At 39.0% G+C, this 20,357-nt stretch overlaps 1 protein-coding gene across 2 annotated transcripts; it reads left to right on the plus strand.

Annotated features, from left to right (window-relative positions):
• The first annotated feature begins 770 nt into the window (after nucleotides 1–770).
• Nucleotides 771–18,929, plus strand: LOC125241952 (RUS family member 1). Of its 2 annotated transcripts, XR_007178802.1 has the most exons (10): nucleotides 771–993; nucleotides 1,118–1,279; nucleotides 2,113–2,251; nucleotides 5,848–6,005; nucleotides 6,827–6,968; nucleotides 7,081–7,289; nucleotides 8,375–8,631; nucleotides 12,156–12,360; nucleotides 12,836–13,205; nucleotides 17,919–18,929. XR_007178802.1 is itself a non-coding variant. In XM_048150668.1 (9 exons), exons 1-9 carry the CDS (start codon nucleotides 906–908, stop codon nucleotides 13,132–13,134), a joined length of 1,659 nt encoding a protein of 552 aa, XP_048006625.1. In that variant the 5' UTR covers nucleotides 771–905; the 3' UTR covers nucleotides 13,135–16,704. The 2 variants fall into 2 exon arrangements, 1 of the variants encoding a protein (XP_048006625.1); XM_048150668.1 differs by lacking the exon at nucleotides 17,919–18,929 and having other exon boundaries at nucleotides 12,836–16,704.
• The last annotated feature ends 1,428 nt before the right edge of the window (nucleotides 18,930–20,357 follow it).

The following is a 20,357-nucleotide window of genomic DNA, read 5'->3' on the forward strand; positions in this document are numbered from 1 at the left end:
TCCATATGTTCTTAAGTTTCGACATGTGTGAGGAAACGTCATCAGTTGGATTGCGTTTAAAATTGAAAAACTCCATGCACAAATGGTACGACCTATCCTCCGTCTGACCATCAAACAAGCGATGTAACTCTTGCCAGACTTCGTATGCTGTCTCAAATCGAATGATTTTTTGTAACGTATCATCCGACATATTCGAAGTTATGATAAGAAGAGCCGCGCAATTTGCTTTCGTGTATTTGGCCATTGCCGCACTGTTACTCGCAACAGCTGCTGCATCACCCGCACCATCTTGAAGAGGTTCCGGTTTTTTCAATGTGCCCTCTAACACGTCAGTTGCATCTGGCGTGGAACGTAACAAAATATTTATTTTATATTTCCACGTAGTCCAGTTCGACTTGCCTTCTAAATTACCTATCGAATATTTATTCGTAATGATTTCCATTGCTGAGCCTATAACCTTTTAAAACAGAGTTTATTTTATTTAAGCATTTTTGAAAGAACAGTTATTGACATCTAGACATGACAACTGACATATTTTATTTTGTAAAGGCTGCTAGGTCTTTTTGATGACATAGAGGTTGCACTCTAATAGATGATATTATCATACTATGGAGTGACGACGGGCTGGTGCTGAGATTTGGTTGACCGTCACGCTCATGTATTACATGCCTTAATCTGATAACGGAACGCACCCGTGGGTCAAACGTTTGACAGTGACAGCTGACGTTTATGATATTACACTGCTGTGCTGTCGTTGGTTTGGTTTGGTTTGCTTGACGTGTTGTGTTGATTTGGTGTTGATATTTGACCGGGTAGGGTAAAAAAAACAAAAAATAATTCAACAGCTAAATTCTCGTTGTAATATATCGTAATTGCTGGGCATTGCAACTAACACTAAATCAAAAATGCCTAAAGCTGGAAATGAAGGAGACATTTTATTAAAGGAAAAATATGTTTCTTCATCAAAAGAGAGACTTTACATCAAGCCACCTGGTTTGTATTATTTGCTACTTAAATAATTGTAATATTATTTGCTACTTAAATAATTCTAAATCAAAACGATATTTTTGAGTTATTTCTGCAAATTATATGTAAATTGTTATCTTTTTTTTTTCAGAGCAGCAAAATATTGTTGTACTAGAAGAGAGGCGCTTCAGAGACATAACTAACTGGTTTACACAAATATTTCTACCTCAGGGCTATCCAGATAGTGTTAGCAAAGATTACTCACCTTACCAAGTGTGGGACACAGCTCAAGCCTTCTGTAGTACAATTGCAGGTGACTTAGTAATTTTTTTACTTATTAGTTCTCCACTTTATATAGTGTGGGCACTTTTCAAGAACATAAAATTTTAAATTGCATATAGGTACTGTACAATTTGTAACTGACATCGGTTTTTAAATTTAAGCAAATATTACCATAATAAGGATCCCTAAATTTGCTGAAATTAGATATTTAGATTATATTACACTTTACACTCACATGTATTTAGTTACTTATGGAGCATGTTGAGGAAAGCCTAGTTCTCATATTTCAAACTACAACTCATTACTGTTAGTAAGTCTCATAACAGTTTGAATTAAATAAAATTAGATACTTCATTAATTCATTGACTTTAATGGTCATTGTTATCATGCAGTCTATGACCAAGGTACAAATTTTTTGCAAAGTGGCATATCTTTAGTACCTACCTTTAGTGTGAAATGTTTTTCTTTGTATTTTCACAGGAACTCACGAACCTGTCATGATATTTCAGTCAGTCAGTACAGTAGCCATCATATATATCGGATCGGTCAAGGTGCTCACAAATATCTGAACACGCCTCTGTACACTGATGGCGGCTGTACAAGAAGTATTAACATTGACCAAAGTAGGGTAGGACATAAAAAACGTTTTTTTCTGAGAAAATATGAAGGAAAACCTATAACAATGTATTATGTACTATATTACATACACTTAACATACTTAATATTTCAAAAACTGCAATCATTTTTGCCATCTCAAGGGTCAAGTTGTGGGTTCCCCTTTTTATCAGAAATTAATATCTACCAAATGCAAAAGAACAGTTGGTAACTAAATATAGTCAACATAATGAACATGTGATTTTGCAGGCATCCTTGCAACCCAGGAGGTACTTCGAGGAGTAGGGGTGGGAGACACAAATGCTACCCCTCTCGCAGCTACTGTTACATGGGTCCTGAAGGATGGCTGTGGACATGTTGGGAGAATTGTATTTGCTTTCAGCCATGGGTAAAATTAAATTTGTGATTCATATTTTTAGGTATTCAAAGTTTATGAGAACATGTGGACACTTACTTCCTTATGCATAAACATGCTCATAAAGTTATCAAGCCGATCAAGTGTGATAGAAGAGTACAAACGAACTTTATCGGCTTGATAACTTTAGAGTACGTTTATGAATAAGGGGGTTTAAATATAGAAATAGAAATAATTTATTCATGGCAAAGTGAAAAACTACGCATACAAATGAACTACAAAAATTATTTACACATAACATCATAAAAAACCTTAGGAATATAAGTTACTTATTGTGATCCTAGAAGACTTAAGAATAGAATAGAATAGAAAACGTTTGAAAATATACAAGTAAAACAACAATAGCCTTAATCTATATACATCTTAAACTAAAGTCACCAAAAAGGATGCCACTCAGCATATGCCAATGGCTAATTGGTATTAGCCACGGCGCTGGTTTTCAGGGCAACCAAGAAAACAAACAGGATGGGATTTCAATATTTTTAAAATTAACATATGGTGGACGATGTCACAATAAATACAATTATAATAGTCCACTTACTTATACAGCAAAGAAACCGCTGAAAGGTAAAGACGGCAGTCTCCTGTGCACCTCAAGCGAGCAGCTGCAAAGGTGGACCGAACACTTCTCGAGCCTGCTGGAGCAAGCCCAATCCCCTGACACCCAGCATACCAGTAATGATCTCCCAAACGAGCTACTGGGTGTGCCAACGGCTCCACCGTCCTTTGCAGAAGTTTTGGTGGTGGTGAAGTCCCTGAAACCGGGGAGAACGCCGGGCATTGATAGCATCCACGTGGACATGTTGAAGGTCGATCCTGGGACATCTGCAACTCTACTGTATCCTCTACTGACCCGTATCTGGGAAGCTGGACGAGTACCCAATGAAGCAGGGACTCTTGGTGAAAGTCCCAAAGAAGGGGGATCTATCGCAATGCGACAACTGGCGCGGCATAACGCTCCTGCCCACAGCCGCAAAAGTTTTAGCAAAGATACTGCTCAATCGCATTGCTCCAAGAGTGGCAGAGACGCTGAGGGACGAGCAAGCAGGTTTCCGCCCTGGTCGCTCCTGCACAGACCACACCAATCCACCCTACGCATCCTGATCGAACAGAGTGTCGAATGGCAGTCGGAGTTGTTCCTCGCCTTTGTGGACTTTGAAAAAGCCTTCGATACCGTGAAGTGGAGCGCGCTGTGGTCCAGCCTTCGTCATAGGGGCATACCCGAGTGTGTCATCCGCATCATCCGCTCCTTGTACGAGGGGAGCACATGTAGGGTGATACATGAAAAGGAAATGGGAGCGCCTATACAAATAAGTGTCGGTGTGAAGCAGGGATGCCTCCTGTCTCCACTGCTATTTTTAACCCCCGACGCAAAAACGACGGGGTGTTATAAGTTTGACGTGTCTGTCTGTCTGTCTGTCTGTCTGTCTGTCTGTCTGTCTGTCTGTCTGCCTGTCTGTCTGTCTGTTTGTCTGTCTGTGTGTGTGTCTGTCTGTGGCATCGTAGCTCCCGAACGGATGAACCGATTTCGATTTAGTTTTTTTTATTTGAAAGCTGTGTTAGTCGGGAGTGTTCTTAGCCATGTTTCATGAAAATCGGTCCACTAGGTCGCGGTCGGGGGGTTTTTCAAAATTTTAATTAATTCTGCTCGACGACGTCATGAGAAGAGTGGTCAAATCGCCAAGAGGCATTTCCTGGCATACAAAGGTACTGGAAGATCTTGATTACGCCGATGACATCGTGCTGATTTCGCCATCTTTAGCCCATCTAAAAGCGAAACTTGAGAGTCTCAAGAGGAAGCTGAAGCCATGGGCCTGCGAATCAACCGACGGAAGACTGTCAATATGCGAGTACAATCAGCTTGTAAGGAACCTTTGTTGCTCAAAAACGACCGCCTTGAATCAGTCTCCAAGTTTGTGTACCTCGGCAGTACACTGTCGTGTCAGGGAGGTGCAAACGATGACGTCGAGAGCAGAATTAAGAAGGCAACATTAAGCACGAAGGCACAACAAGAAGCAGGCTGCATTTGCTCAACTCAACCCTGTTTGGGATTCAAACGTGCTTACTCGCCGCGTGAAAATCTCCCTCTTCGAATCCATTGTCAAGACCGTTCTTCTCTTCGGGTGTGAGACATGGAGAGTGCCAAAGAGGCTGACGCACAAACTTCAAGTGTTTGTCAATAAGTCCCTCCGGTCGATCCTCCGTATCTTCTGGCCTGCGGAAATGGAGATTAATCGGTCATACCCTTCGAAGAGGAGCTACCAACAGCGCCAGTATCGCGTTTGAGTGGCGGCCTCAAGGAGGAAAGAGGGCCCTCAAACGCCCCGTACACACCTGGAGGCGGAGCGTTGAGAACGAACTGAGGGAATATGGACTGAGCTGGAACGAGGCCAAGGTGGTGGCTCAAGATAGAAAGGCATGGAAGGATCTTGTGGAGGCCCTATGCACCTATGGGGTGCCTTAATAGGACATACAACAACAACTTACTTATACATTTAAAAGTAGTGTCTACGCAGATTTAATATGCAGTAGTAGAGCAGGCAACATAACTATTTAATAACCTAACCACAAACTTAAAATTTTGAAAAAACCCCCGACCGCGACCTAGTAGACCGATTTTCATGAAACATGGCTAAGAACACTCCCAACTAACTCAGCTTACAGACAAAAAAAACTAAATCAAAATCGGTTCATCCGTTCGAGAGCTACGATGCCACAGACAGACACACACACACAGACAGACAGACAAACAGACAGACAGACAGACACGTCAAACTTATAAGTCTTATAACACCCCTTCGTTTTTGCGCCGGGGGTTAAAAACAGAAAATAAATAAAATTAAAGATGAATTGATTTATTAAATTAATTTAAATTTAAATAAGCACTATACGTCTGCTTATGTATTAGAAATCTGAAGAGCTGTAAGGTAGTTTTTCATCTTAATTTTGAAGGTTCCTACCGATGTACAATTTCTAATAGGTGGTGGCAGATTGTTCCAACTTCTTAGAGTATCCAGAGTTCCAGAGACACACTTTCAAGTTGGTCTGTTCCAAACATGTACTTGTGTATGATAATGATTATATTATGCAAAATTAAATATTTGTTCATGATATTGATGCGTCAGTTTGTAATGTCTAAGATTTAGTTTTGAGCATAAAACTATTTTAAGATTTATAAGAGTAAAAGATTACCCATCATGATGAGTCATGGTGGACCATTTATTCCCTCTAAGCCTAAAGAATTACTTGCTTCTGTAGAAATACTATGGAATAAGGTTAAATTAAATATTTTTAATGCCATACGGAGAATAGTTCCTTCGACAGAGTCGTGCCCCGTTCTGCACGCTATTGCCTAAAACTCAATTGATCTTTACGGGGTTACGCGTATTGTATTAGCAAAGCTGACGACTGTAGCGTCGTTGGTGTCCTTTGCAAGACTTTCCTACAATGGTCACAGCTGTCACAGTCAACTGTAATTTCATGCAATAACGTTTGACACTGACAAAATAACTAGTCAGAAATAATGGTTCGTGCTAACCTGTGATTCCCTTATTTTGTATTTTTCGCAGAACTTACCTAGATGCATACAGTAAAAAATGGAGACTTTATGCTGACACGCTCAATGACGCAGCAATGTGCATAGAAATAGCTTTGCCACTCTTCCGGAACTACACTACGTTTGCATTATGCGTCAGTACTGTCATGAAGGCTATTGTTGGTGTTGCAGGTAAGATATTCATTTATTGAAATTACCCTGGAGGTCATGAAACGTTCAAATGCTCTGAAGTCTGAACGTGCACGCTCAACACTAAAAAGTCTACTGCCTGCAGCGAACTTGTTGAATAAAAGGCATCTTTTTCTATCATTCTAAAATAATTACGTCTGACGAGTATTCATCCTCCTTGCGTTATCCCGGCATTTGCCACGGCTCATGGGAGCCAGGGGTCCGCTTTGACAACTAATCCCAAGATTTGGCGTAGGCACTAGTTTTTACGGAAGCGACTGCCATCTGACCTTCCAACCCGAAGGGTAAACTAGACCTTATTGGAATTAGTCCGGTTTCCTCACAATGTTTTCCTTCACGGAAAAGCGACTGGCAAATATCAAATGATATTTCGCACATAAATTCCGAAAAACACATTGGTGCGAGCCGGGGTTCGAACCCGCGACCTCCGGAACGAAAGTCGCACGTACTTACCTCTAGGCTAGCAGTATTCTGGATAATAAAATATAAAGTTTATAGAATTCCTCTGAAGTTTATAGACTTTATAGTCATATGTTGGATAAAACAAATTAAACAAATGTAGGTACCTATAATATCTCGGCCGGAGTCACCTTTGGAGTTACGTGACCAAGTCGTAAGAATTGTCGAAGACCATATCTACTGCTTGTTACATGTATATTATTGCCGTCTCTAACGTCTCTTGCACCTTTCCTTATGCCTCGCTTGATTGTTTGAGTTCATACACATAGAGCAAGAACAGACTGGAATGGTAATAACCAGAACCATATGTTTTATTTAACATTTTTTATATGTATATATTTAAGGTGGTGCTACTCGTGTGGCGATGACCCAGCACCACGCGATAAGAGGCAACATGGCTGATGTGTCGGCGAAGGACTCTGCCCAAGAAACTGCGGTCAATCTGATTGCTTCGCTCATAGCACTGTCATTTATTACTGTATTTGGGTATTGACTTTGATGTTTTTTTTTTAAATAATGATTAATGATGCTATTACCTGTCCATGTGTGCAATTATATGCAATATTTTCCATTAATACTATTTTGTGTTCTATTTCAGAAACAACATCTTAGTATTTATAATGACGATAATTCTTCATATTACGTTCAACTATTTTGCTGTGAGAGCTGTTTGTCTGAAAACATTGAACGAATCAAGATTCCTACAAGTTATCGAAACATATTTGAAGAAAGAAGTTATAGCTACGCCTTGCGTAATAAATCAGAATGAACCAATCATATTTTATCAATTAGGACCAAATCTGTTAGGTAAATATTATTATCACTGGCCAGTTTATAAAAAAAAAAAAACAATTTAATTATAATTATAAATTATTTGAAATTGATAGGGGAAATTCCCTATAACTGGCGTGTCCAATCACGGCAATAACTGGCCACCCTGTACTAAAAATAAATTTTCTTTACATATAAATAGAGCTCATTTTTACATAAAATTTATATTACTGGCCACCTTTCAGTAGCTGGCTGGATTTTGTTTATCAGTTTTTATTCAGTAGGTATACATACTCCATTTTTGATACAAGGTGGCCCGTTACTGGTAATTTACCCGATTAGCTGCTATTTTGACATTAGTTTAGACATCAACGCCAAAGACGGATATATATGAAGCGTAGGGGTTTCCCCAAACCTATTGACGGGGATCGGCTCTAGACCCCAGCCCACCAAAAATCGCTCGTTACGCGTCGTCGTCACTGAATGCATGCTTACGCATTTTTATACTAACGAGCGATTCCCCGTCGATAGGTTTGGGGATACCCTAAGTCAGCGGTTCTCAAACTTATTTTCCCATGGAACCCTTTTAGAAAGTAAAACATCTGACGGAACCCTTAAATTTTTTTTTATTGCAATCTTTATTTTAATAAGCAATCATGATAGTAAAATCTAATCACTAGATTCTAATGTGGGGTATTACATGAAACTGTTTTTTATTTTTTAACAATTGGTGAATATTTGGTTTTATGGAAGAGAGTTGAAGTTGCATATCAGGTACCCAAAATTCACACGGAGCCCTCAGAGAGGCTTTACGGAGCCCTAGGGGTCCGCGGAGCACACTTTGAGAATGGCTGCCCTAGGTAAACGCAAACGAAGGCTTTATCAGACACAGACCACATAGAGCAACATAGACTTACGTGCATTATGACAGATCCATGTGACAGCGTCCGGGTTTGACAAGGTATCGAAAAGGTTAACCTCTATGTAGCGACTCTGAAGCCGATCACTATCATAGAAATATGATCATAGGCAACATGCCGTCCTTTTTCTTCACGTTGGAGAAAAAGGGAGGCGTACAGACAGGTTCATAAAACTTCTATTATAATTCAATTTTTTTTCAGACTTAAAGATGACCGGGTTCCAAATAAAACTAGGGGCTTCAATAAAAGCGTTCCTAAAGTGCAACCCTAAGGCGGCGAACCTAAAGGTCCTGAGCGAGATGTACGAGCGGCGCAGGTACATCCTGCTGGCAGACGTGACGCGCCGCCAGGTGCTGGTGGCGGTGAAGGACGCCGCCACGCCCGACGACGTGCTGTGTGCCTACTTCCACGCCGTGCTGCTGTCCATCGTCACGTGCGCACTCAACGACCACTACCTGGTGAGCGCTATATTTCACCAACTTAACTACAAAAACCGGCCAAGAGCGTGTCGGGCCACGCTCAGTGTAGGGTTCCGTAGTTTTCCGTATTTTTCTCAAAAACTACTGAACCTATCAAGTTCAAAACAATTTTCCTAGAAAGTCTTTATAAAGTTCTACTTTAGTGATTATTTTCATATTTTTTAAACATATAGTTCAAAAGTTAGAGGGGTGGGGGGGGGGACGCACTTTTTTTTTCCTTTAGGAGCGATTATTTCCGAAAATATTAATATTATCAAAAAACGATCTTAGTAAACCCTTATTAATTTTTAAACACCTATCCAACAATATATCACACGTTCGGGTTGGAATGAAAAAAAATATCAGCCCCCACTTTACATGTAGGGGGGGTACCCTAATAAAACATTTTTTTCCATTTTTTATTTTTGCACTTTGTTGGCGTGATTGATATACATATTGGTACCCAATTTCAGCTTTCTAGTGCTTACGGTTACTGAGATAATCCGCGGACGGACGGACGGACGGACAGACAGACATGGCGAAACTATAAGGGTTCCTAGTTGACGACGGAACCCTAAAAACGACCTTTTTCGATTGTGTGTCACCATAAGTACGCGTACTTTAAAACCGCCGCGCATAGTTGTCAGCGATCCAACCGGTTTGAAATCTTTAAGTACGCGTACCTGCTTGTAGGTCTATCACCCACTTTAGGCCTGAGATACACTTAAGTCGATTACGTGAGCGGTAAAACTCACAGGTGTAAAGGCGGCCTTACAAGTCGCGGCACGTAAGTTTAGCGCTGAGTGAAATGTGGAGGGGATAGCTGCGCATGGGGACGCATACCCTTCGCCCCCTGTAACCCACTGAGAAACCTGTATGTGACTTCTGCGCAATAACGGTCTGCACTATAGTTTTCTGCCGCTAGTTGTACTAGTAAGTTATACTCATAAAGTAGGGAGACAGCTGTACTTCAGTTGAACTACTATTTTGTAATAATTGTAATGTACGAAGTATTTGAGGCCTTATGCAAGAATTTACAACCTGCTAAGACAGAAAAGAGTGATGCATAGTATACGATGTTGGTATTTATCAAATAGGTACCTAATACCTATTAAAACTGTGAGTCTAGTGAAAAAGGGTATAACTCAAATTGACTCGGTGAAAAAGGTCACAAGTCCGAGGTGGGACTTGTGCCCTTTTTCACCGAGTCAATTTGAGTTATACCCTTTTTAGGGTTCCGTACCAAAAAGGTACAAACAGGAACCCTTATGGTGCGACTCTGTCCGTCTGTCTGTCCGTCTGTCACATTCCTAAATATCTCGAGAACTACTAATGCTATCAACTTGAAACTTGGAATAGTTATGAACATTGTAAACCTCTACAAATAGAAAGTATAATTTTTTTAAATATATGAATTTTAATTGTAGAAAATGGCCAAAATGAATGGGGGGCAAACTGTAAATTTCAAGTTACTAGGTCAAGTGGGATATCGTTAGAAAGAGCGCAAATTGAACGTAAATAAACTATTTTTTATAATTTTTTTGTCGTGGAAAAAAAAAGAATTTTGAAGGAAAATGTTAAAAAAAATACCGTCCCCCCCCCCCCTTATCTCCGAAGTTTATCAACTAAAAATTATGAAAATTTTAGGAAACATTGGTTTTATGCTAAATATTACAGGAAAAATATAATTGTGTTTGTATCTTAGAAACTTTTTTTTTAATTCACAAAAAACTTTTCATATTTTTACTTTCAATTTACCCACCCTTGCGAATGTATATCGTACCTCAAATTAATACGAGATGTTACGTAAACCGTCTTCTTTCTAATAAAGTAAAAACTGTTTAAATCGGTTAACATTATAAAGAATTATCCCTGAAAAACCAACATAGTATACAGGTCGCGCAAATTAGTTAGCGAATTCACCGAGAGATGGCGCTATACACAATAATGCTCATTAGTACCTATACTTTTGTCTTCTAGTCAAGTCATTAGAGTTATATGAAAACATGAGATTATTTTAACTAGGTAGTTTGAAAGAAAGTTTATACGGGACCCTCGGTGGGCGAGTCCGACTCGCACTTGGCCGGTTTTTTTTACTAGACCCATAGTTAGTACTTTGAGGATCAGATCATCATGAAAGGGTCATTTCATTAAAACGTTTCTTCTCACATATAATAATAATAATAATACCTCATAGATATATATTGATACGGATGTCAGAATTCCTAGATTTTTAAAGTGGTCCCTACAACTATCTCTATACTTTGCATTAGCTAAGATCCTAATGGCACGTTTCTGCATTTTAAGAACTCGCTCGAAATCTGTTGCGTTTCCCCACAATATAATTCCGTAGGAGATGATTGAGTGGACATAGGCGTAATAAGCTTCCTTAAGATTATTATTCGAGATAAGTGGTCTTAACTGCTTAAGAATATATACACCTTTTGCTAATTTACCACAGACCGAATTAATATGCATCTTCCACGAAAAACTAGGATCTATGTCAAACCCTAATAGCTTTACGTTTTGGACACTCTGGATTGCACCCTTAGAGGTAATCACTTCAATCGTATCAGATTCTTTTTGCCATGTACTAAATTTCATTATGTGTGTCTTGTCAGAATTTAATTTAAGACCATTCGCTTTAAACCAGGTTTCCAATTTTGATAAAATTACAGTTATTTTAAGAACTAAATTTTCGTCAGGTTCTGCATTAACAATTATAGTTGTGTCATCAGCATATTGAATTATTTCAGCGTCAATATCTAAGCTAGCGAGGTCATTCAAAAATATAGAAAATAACACATTTCCTAACGATGAGCCTTGCGGGACTCCTGTTGACATTTGTTGTGGTTCAGATCTGTAACGTTTTCCATTAACTTTAATTTCTACCGTCTGTTCCCTATTTGATAAGTATGATTTTAGTAGTTCAGCACTTTGACCTTGCACACCATAAGCTTGCAGTTTAGCCAGCAGCAGGGAATGGTTTACAGAATCAAAGGCCTTGGATAAATCTAGGAAAATACCAACTACTCTCTTTTTGTTTTCCAAGGATTGAACAACACTCTCCATGAACCTGTGAGTTGCTGAAATGGTAGAACGACCAGGTCTATATGCATATTGTGCATCTGACAGGGCATTATTTATTTCTACGTGTCTAATTATATCATTTGACATTATTGATTCAATCAGCTTTGATAATGTAGGTACAATAGTTATGGGTCTGTAGTTACCAACGTCTGTTTTGGCACCTTTACCTTTATATTTATATGGGACACAAACGAGATTTCTTAAGTGATTCTGGATAAATCGTTTGTTACGAAGTTCCATAGTCACGAGTATGCTACTGAGTTATGGAATTAACTATATTAACGTAAATATTACAAAATGTAGAACCACAAGAATTGATTGCTGTCAGATTGTCACTGCCGCTGTAAATAACAACATAGCATTAAGAGTTATAAAAGTAAATGAGTTATTCTTGTTTAGGTACCTAGTTGTAATAAATATGATTGTTTGTTTAGCCTATATATCAGGGCACATCAGGCTACCCCCGGCCTTTCGCCCTGATGTGCCAAGCGGTGCAAGCGTCCGAGTGGAGCCGCTCGGCCGTGGAAGGCGCCGCCCCCGGCTGCTTCGCGTACGGCCCTACGGCGGAGCTCATGCGCTACGTCGACAAGGTTGTCAATAAGGAGTGGGATCGGATGAAGGCCGGCATGAAGCAGACAGGTGACTAACAGTATAAGCACATCTCGGACACTGGAGATCAAATATATGAAAGAGGCGCGTTCTTAACACACATTGTACGCGTACCATGCTTGTATGAGTGAGATATGACAGGTTGACTGTTCGCGTTTTTGACAGGCGGTAACTGTGAGGTAACCGAGAGGGGGTGGGTGGCGCTTTCAGCGGGGAGCGGAAGTGGCCATACTGTACGATAGTACTCTTTATTATACTGTGGTATAAGTTAGGTAAAGAAGTACAGGCTCCCCGGTCTTTTGCCCTGGCGTGCCGAGCCACCTAGTAAAACTGGGTGGCCGCGGACTCCACCCCTGGCCGCTTCGCCCACGGGCCTTCGGCGGAGCTCGCGCGCTAGTTAATCGGTGTATATTTATAAAATAATTAAAACAGCGGCGATAGTATACATAATACCGTAACTGTTTCTTTATCTAGGACATTTAAACTTAGTAGATCACATTTTCAGGTTGGGACCTGAGTAAACACCTGCTAATGGTCGACGAATGGCGTATATCTAAACAAGCCAACGCCACAGAAGAACCACCCTCGAACAAATTGCACTTGAATGAAGAAATCGGGGAACCGGGCAACCGGGATTTACTCGGCGATTATGACGTACACAATAGAGAGTTTAGTACCGAATCCAGTAGTAGTAGGACTTTCGAGAGGCTACCGAGTGGAACGATATTCAGGAGATGTTCGGACGCAAGAGTACTGAGCGCGACCGAAGCGAAACCCGACATGATTGATCTCGACAATCAATGACTGGTAGACGTCGAAGTGGATGTTATTAAGCTGCGTCCGCTACTGCCCGTTAAAAGCAAACTTTGAGTCAGGTAAAGCGCTTTACACAATACATTACCAAATTCAGTCATCCTCACTATGATATATCGTCACTACTTTTAAAAAAACTTGTATCTTCGTCTGTCAATGAAAAGAAAATTGTAGTAAGTATGTATGGAATGCATATAGACTTACTGCGTTTTAACTTTGAGGAGCAGAGTGAGATACGAGATTTTTTTCAAAGTAGTGACGATATGTATAGTTTCCCAAGCAGCAGTGCCGTGCCGTTGCGTGCGCTCTTCATATCATCTTAAGGTTCAAATGAAATTGTCCACTCAAAGTGTTTTACAGATGAGGCCTGCATAGCTTACCCATTAGGCGCTGGTCCCACCAAAAGCGAGTAACCGATGAGCTATCGGCTATAAAAATGAACAAAAGATACTCGCTCCCGTGTAAATAAAAGAGACTTCGTCGCCGAGCGATGAACTATAAATCGCTCGTTCTCTAGCGTGCGACTCTCTTCTATTCGTTTCTATGCGCTACTTCTACGCTACGTTCTACGCTTTTTGTGTTGCCAGTGCCTTAATCCCTATAATAGTGTCAAAATCCAAGTTGTCATCAAACTAATAAGGGGCCTTGAGCGTTGAAGGTTTCTCCATCTCGTGGCCTGAATCGGAAACACAGCATATTCTACAGTACAGTAAAATACCGATTATATTCCTCAAACCAGTTTTGTTAAGTAACATTCAAAAATTATGATTTCCTTAGATTTCTATTTTATTATACAAATTAAATATTAACTTCAATGTACGCCGCCATCATTTTTACATAATTTATGACGTTGCCTGACACGCCATAGACATAACAAAGTTCGCAATACCTACAGTCAACCAATTGGAACCATATTGGAACCCTAGGCCACTCGACAACCATGTCAAATGACAAGCAGTAAGAGATTCCTTACAATCTGATTTATAACGTCACTATGACATAGTTCTACAGCGGCCTAGGCATTCCAATTGGTTGACTGTACATTGCGTCTTAGAAAAAACTTAAATAGGTGTACAAAAATCTAAATAGAAATTTATCGGTCCTGTTGTAGGGGACACCTAGTATTTGGGCTTTTTGGTGACCTTGTAGAAATTCTAGATGCCAAAAACGTGTTGACTGAAAATAATAGAGTTAAGCCATTCTACACGCGAATACACATTCCAAACAGTTCCTAGAGTCATGCCAATTCATAATACATGTTATTGTATTATTCACTTCATATTATTGTACGCCTCTCTGAGGCAGGACATTGAAGACCGTTGTACTATTAGCTACAAAAGTGCATGGAGAAATTATGAATGAGTTCATTGATAAATTCGCCTTGCACTTTTGCAGGTGATAGTACATTAGAATAACATCTCTGTAACTCATGACCAACCATAAATATTTTGATTTATTGAATATTTAACGTGAAAGTATTATAGCGTAGAGCCTAGACATGAGTATAATTTAAAAAAAAAGTTATATGCATAACTAAAAGTCTAAATGATATGCAAGTATTTTTGTACATACATAAAATGTTGCCTAAACAATTACAATATTCCTATGTATAGATATTTCATTATTCAATATATACTACTCAAAAGTAAATAAGAAGTAATTAAGAATTTCGGCGATTACAGGAATACTAATTTCATGGTTATTCAAATATTGGAAACTATTGACAACTTATTTAAATTTTATTAGACTTAATAGCAATAGCAACAAAAGCGTCTTTTTATTGGTTTTGAAAAGATATACGGGCTGTTTTGTGAAAACTACAGGGTGTTTAAAATGTATGAAATGTTGGGAAGTTGCTAACTTTCCGGCCGCTAAAAATTCTGGTGTCTACGGATTTGTAAAATTAATACTGAAACGTACTAAAGAATAACTCGTTTTTCACGTTACAGTAAAAATATAGGCCTTAGGGTTTCCACTTTTTCTTAATTCAAGTTTAAAAATGTAGCTTAACATTTTTTTCGCGAGTACAATTTTTTATTTCAGCCCAGAAAAGTACTCAACAACCTAACCTATCTGATATTTAAATTTGGCAAACGAGGCACCTGAGGCCCATTTCTCGAAGCTACAAGTCACAATTTACAAGTGGTTGTCTATGTCTAATATGACAAGTTGGAAAGAGACTTCCGCTTGTAACTTTCAGTTTTGAGAAATGGGCCCTAAGTAGACATCCTGTTTTAACGTTACGCTTTTCATGTAGCGTTCAAAACACTTAGTGACGCTTATTTTCTTTTCAGTAGTATAAGTACACCTTTTTTTGTATTCCGTGAAATACGACACGTCTTTATGTCCAATAACAGGAACCATCCGGCATTGCTTTTTGTTAAATTGGAAAAAAAAAATGTTTTCATACATAACTAATTAATGAGTTTACTTGAACTTTAAGAATAACATAAAAGTTAGTGTCAAGTATCTGACGGTACATGTTAAAACAAATAAGTCAAATAACCTAAGGAAGTGGTAAAGGATGTCCACACACGTGTTCAGTAATAACATTTTTTTTAATAACTCGATAACCGTAAGAGTTAAGACGCTAGTTTATTAGGAAATTAATTGTATTTGACCTAAAAAAACCTTTCCTTTAGGTTAACGGAATTAAATAAAAACAGGTTGTATATTATATCAATATCATCGTAGTAGCTGATGCGAGAACTGGGGCTGATTTTTGAATTTCGACCACCTCGATTTTGTCACTCAAAAATTAGGTCATTGCAAAATGCTATTTTCATAATACGAGCGATATAAAATTGAGAATCTACTAATATTAACCAGTTCTATTAGTAATATTAGTATATTTAAAAAGCAGTAGTGGAGATGATAATGAACGAAATACAAGAAATTGCGCGATCGAAATTTTAATATCTGGTTCATTTGATCATTGATTATAACTGTTTATTTGTTGCATATCTGTTTCGTATGTGAGGAATATCTTTTTAAAAGGACTTATTTCTCTATGAAAACATTAAAAAAAAACTCCTGAAGAGATTTACTCTTAACCCTTTTGAAAAGACATTCCTTATACGTTGAAATTGTTTCCTACCATCTAATATCATTATTGGATTCCAATAGCTATACGACGGTCGAGTAAATACCCGCATCGCAGCTCTCCAGCTATTGTTATACATAATTGTATTTATGTACGCCGAAACTTACGTAACATATGTATTTGATGTTGTTATGGCACTCATAACAAGCCTGTGTTGCACCTTGTGCAAGTCATTTGTAGTAGAAACTATAGAAGATGTAAACCTAAATAATAAAATGATTATGATGCTAAAGTACCAAACAATATAGTACGTAGTAAATGTAACTAGTGAGATATGAGTAATGCTACAAATGTACACACGCCATGTACGTGTACAAAAACGTGTCCTCCAGTGAAAGATATGTGTAATACATATTGTCCGTGTAGGTATGTAACTATGTACGTACAAAATAAATTATATTTTATACGTACGTATTTTAACACAACTGTAAGTATGAAAATAAAATACGTGTAAAACTTTTCCTGGTTTAACTTTCTTCCCAAGTAAAGCGTATATTTATAATATGTAATAAAATATCAATAATCAGTCAAAATCACAATGAGGTAGCATAGCGGTAGGCAAAGAGGATGGAGTATTATAGAGAGTTCTGTCGAAGTAAATTTGTAATCACAGTGCATAGACTGCCATCTCTTGACACATGCTTACAACTTTTGAACCTCAGTTTTGACAATTTGGCCCATATTCTTAGCTTGATATGTGTTAAAATGTCAAAATTAATTTTAGCGCCATCTAGCTGAGCGTACCCCAAAGGTGTAATGCCATCTAGGCCACCGTACCTTTTTCTGTATGGTACTGAGGTACGTTTTTTTCTTAGATTTTATCTGTCTATACGGAGTTATATATGTCTTTGGCGGTAGGTAATACCACAGAATATATAATAGTACAAGTACAGAAGGCCCGCTGCTTTGATGTTCACGAAATGCCGCCTTTTTAAATACCTACAAAATTCTTACAAAGAAACGAGCCGCACGTGCGCGGCGTCCGGTGATAGGGTTACCAATGGATCCAAACGAATTAATACTCACATAAAATGTTACACTATTATATTCAAGTCTTGGGTACTTTCTAGGTATATACTGTATTTATATATTTTTGTTCAAGTTCCAACATCACAAGCCTTATTGAACTTTTCCGTGGGACTTAATCAGTAGTAAATCTAAGTAAGAATGTCTTATGGTATTTATTTTATTCAATATGTCTATTTAACTAATATTATTATCATCCATTCCACACGCGGATATCGCTAAAAAAACCTCGTGACGTAAGGTAACAATATAAAGTGCGAACGTGCATTCCGTGAGAACGCGCGCCACCCCTGAGAAGGCCGCGAACTCGCGGCCGCCAGGATGTACTTGTAGCGCGGCGATAGAATCGCGGAGTGAGCCGCCCCTGGTAATACCAAAGAGGATCGAGTATTATAGAGAGTTACTGTCGAATTGAAATGTGTAATCACAGTGCATAGAGCCATCTCTTGACACAGGCTTAAAACTTTTGAACCTCACTTTTGACAATTTGTTCCATATTCTTAGCTTGATACTTATGTGTTACATACATACATACTGTGAAAGCGGTTAACCTCAAAATCGGTGGTTCTCTGGACTTTTAATTCGATTTACTGAAATCATGAAGCCCCAGGCGTTGGCATCCTCATCCTTACACTCTTCTCAACAGGATCTATCATCGGAAAGTGAATCAAACCCAAAATTTGATGCCTCAAGTGCTCGCAAACGAAAACAGCCTGACCTCGATGCGAACATAACAAAAGCGCTGGACAATTTCATGGCAAATATGCAGAAGTCACTTGATGACTTTAAGGCTGATATACGGGCAGATCTCAACAATTTACGCACAGACTACGCTCAGATCAAGACCACATTAGAAGCCACCAACATGAAGCAGAATGAGTTGAGCCAAACGGTCTCGGAGGTACGCACCAGCTTAGACTTGTCCTCTGACCGTCAAGACAAGCTTGAAAAACGTGTAGAATCAACTGAAAAATACATCGACACACAAAAAAAGGAGCTAATTCTTTGTCAGATGTAAAACAGAACGTTATTGACCTGCAAATACAATTAAACGACTACCAACAACGCGAGCGAATCAATAATTTGGAAATCAGCAGCTTGCCCGAACGTGACAGAGAAAATCTCACGGAAATAATTATCGCAATCGCTAAAGTTTGCGGCGTCACTCTGACCATGGACGACATCGAACATGCTAACCGAGTAAAACCCCGTCAAGCTGTCGCTGGCAGGCCCAGAGCTGTCATAGTCAAACTCAAAACCAGGTTACATAAAGACAACATCTTAGCTGGCATCCGCAAGGCTCGCGGAATCACAACAGAAGACATCGAATTACCAGGTGCCCGCAAACCCATTTATATCAACGAGCATCTGACACCATATAACAAGGCCCTGCTGAAGAAAACCCGAGATGCCGCCACCGACAAGCAGTACCAGTACGTTTGGACAAAAAACTGTCAGATACTAACACGCAAAAATCAAGGGGCCCCGGCTTTGCATCTCCGTTCAGAAGAAGATCTACGCAAAATCCGATAAGTTTTAGTATCAGCGCGCGCATGCTAATTCTAGCCCTAATTAAGTTATATTTATATAATCAATCGAGCGAATCTGTCATAATATATTTTAATTACAAACATACACAACACTCATTACACACACACAATAAACACTCCAGGTGGGTTCTAGATCACAACAATCCTATACAATTTGTTTATGTACTTTTTGTTTACCAATTATATATAAATACCTACGCCAGTAACGCAACTACTGTTTTATTGCTCAAACTTATTGCTTACAGGAACGACTTATTTTGTCTGCTAAGTGCTGTCTCTCTAGCCCTATTAACAATGTACGCATTACTTACTATAGTACTGATATACAATTATGTTTATCACACCTCAACGGTTGCTGAATTAACCCTTGATAATGAACGTTATTATGCCTATATTCCAAGCGTAAGTACCCCTACAACACTGAAGTATATAGTATACCATCGTAGTAACCACGTAAGTAGTATAAATGTTCAACACTTCATGTTAAAACGAAATACGCTGCCACACGAATCGACTATCGTGTTAATCATATGTCCATCTCTGCCATTTTTACATTGTTCAATTAAGTATGGCACAGATAACAAAACATCGTATTTTGATGCACACGGTAGGCCCCCTAGACTCACTTTCGGTCAAATACTTTATGGTCTTTATGTAATGATTAAGCCAGTATATCGACATAACTCATTAGGCCCAGTATGCAAGCGACTGTCGTCTTTAAGACCTAGTCTGTTAAACACAATTCACTTCGTTCAATTTCAATGCCATCATTCTGCCGTACTTATTATTTACCTTCTCGCGCTAGCGCACGTAGCCATTTTTCCTATCTTGTCTCACAACATATTTATACTATTTTATGCATATACAATTGGTTTATTAGAATAACAGGCGCGTTACAAATTTATTATCAAAATATCCGAGGCATGCGTACTAAGACGCACGCGCTTTTAGGTAACATTTTAAACAATGACTACGACATTATAGCCCTTACGGAAACATGGTTATGTGATGGAATATTCGACTCGGAGTTTTGTGATTCCCGTTATGATATATTCCGTTGTGATCGCAACTTGGTACTTACGGGAAAAAAAACCGGTGGTGGTGTCGTCATTTGTATTAAGCGAAGTTTTAATGCTTATGCTCACTCTGACCAGGCGACTACGCCAACAGAATTAAAGTGGGTCACAATACCGGGTAAGTACATACATGCTTGTGCAGACCTGCACATAGCGTGTACCTACGTGCCTGGAGATTCGTCAACGCAATGTCGAGACATTGATGCCCTATTATGTACGGTCGATAAGGTTTTTAATAATAGAAAAAGTGACCATTGTTTGATTCTGGGCGATTTCAATTTACCGTGCATAACTTGGGGGCGCGATGGACCCATTGTGATAAATCGAGGCCCCGTAGAAACACAGGAATGCGGGTATAGATTAATCGACAAGCTAAGTTTGTGTGGTTTTTCTCAACATAACTATATACCTAATTCTCATGGCAATACTCTCGACTTAGCGTTCAGTACGTTTTCATTG

The sequence above is a fragment of the Leguminivora glycinivorella genome, chromosome Z, assembly GCF_023078275.1.
Source record: "Leguminivora glycinivorella isolate SPB_JAAS2020 chromosome Z, LegGlyc_1.1, whole genome shotgun sequence".
In the NCBI taxonomy this organism is placed as follows: Eukaryota; Metazoa; Arthropoda; class Insecta; order Lepidoptera; family Tortricidae; genus Leguminivora; species Leguminivora glycinivorella.

Excerpts from the sequence above, each read along its gene's own strand:
- LOC125241952 (XM_048150668.1), top strand. The coding sequence starts at position 906 with ATGCCTAAAGCTGGAAATGAAGGAGACATTTTATTAAAGGAAAAATAT. Across the intron at positions 7,290-8,374 it reads ATTAGGACCAAATCTGTTAG|ACTTAAAGATGACCGGGTTC; the intron begins GTAAATATTATT and ends ATTTTTTTTCAG. Across the intron at positions 12,361-12,835 it reads GGCCGGCATGAAGCAGACAG|GTTGGGACCTGAGTAAACAC; the intron begins GTGACTAACAGT and ends TCACATTTTCAG.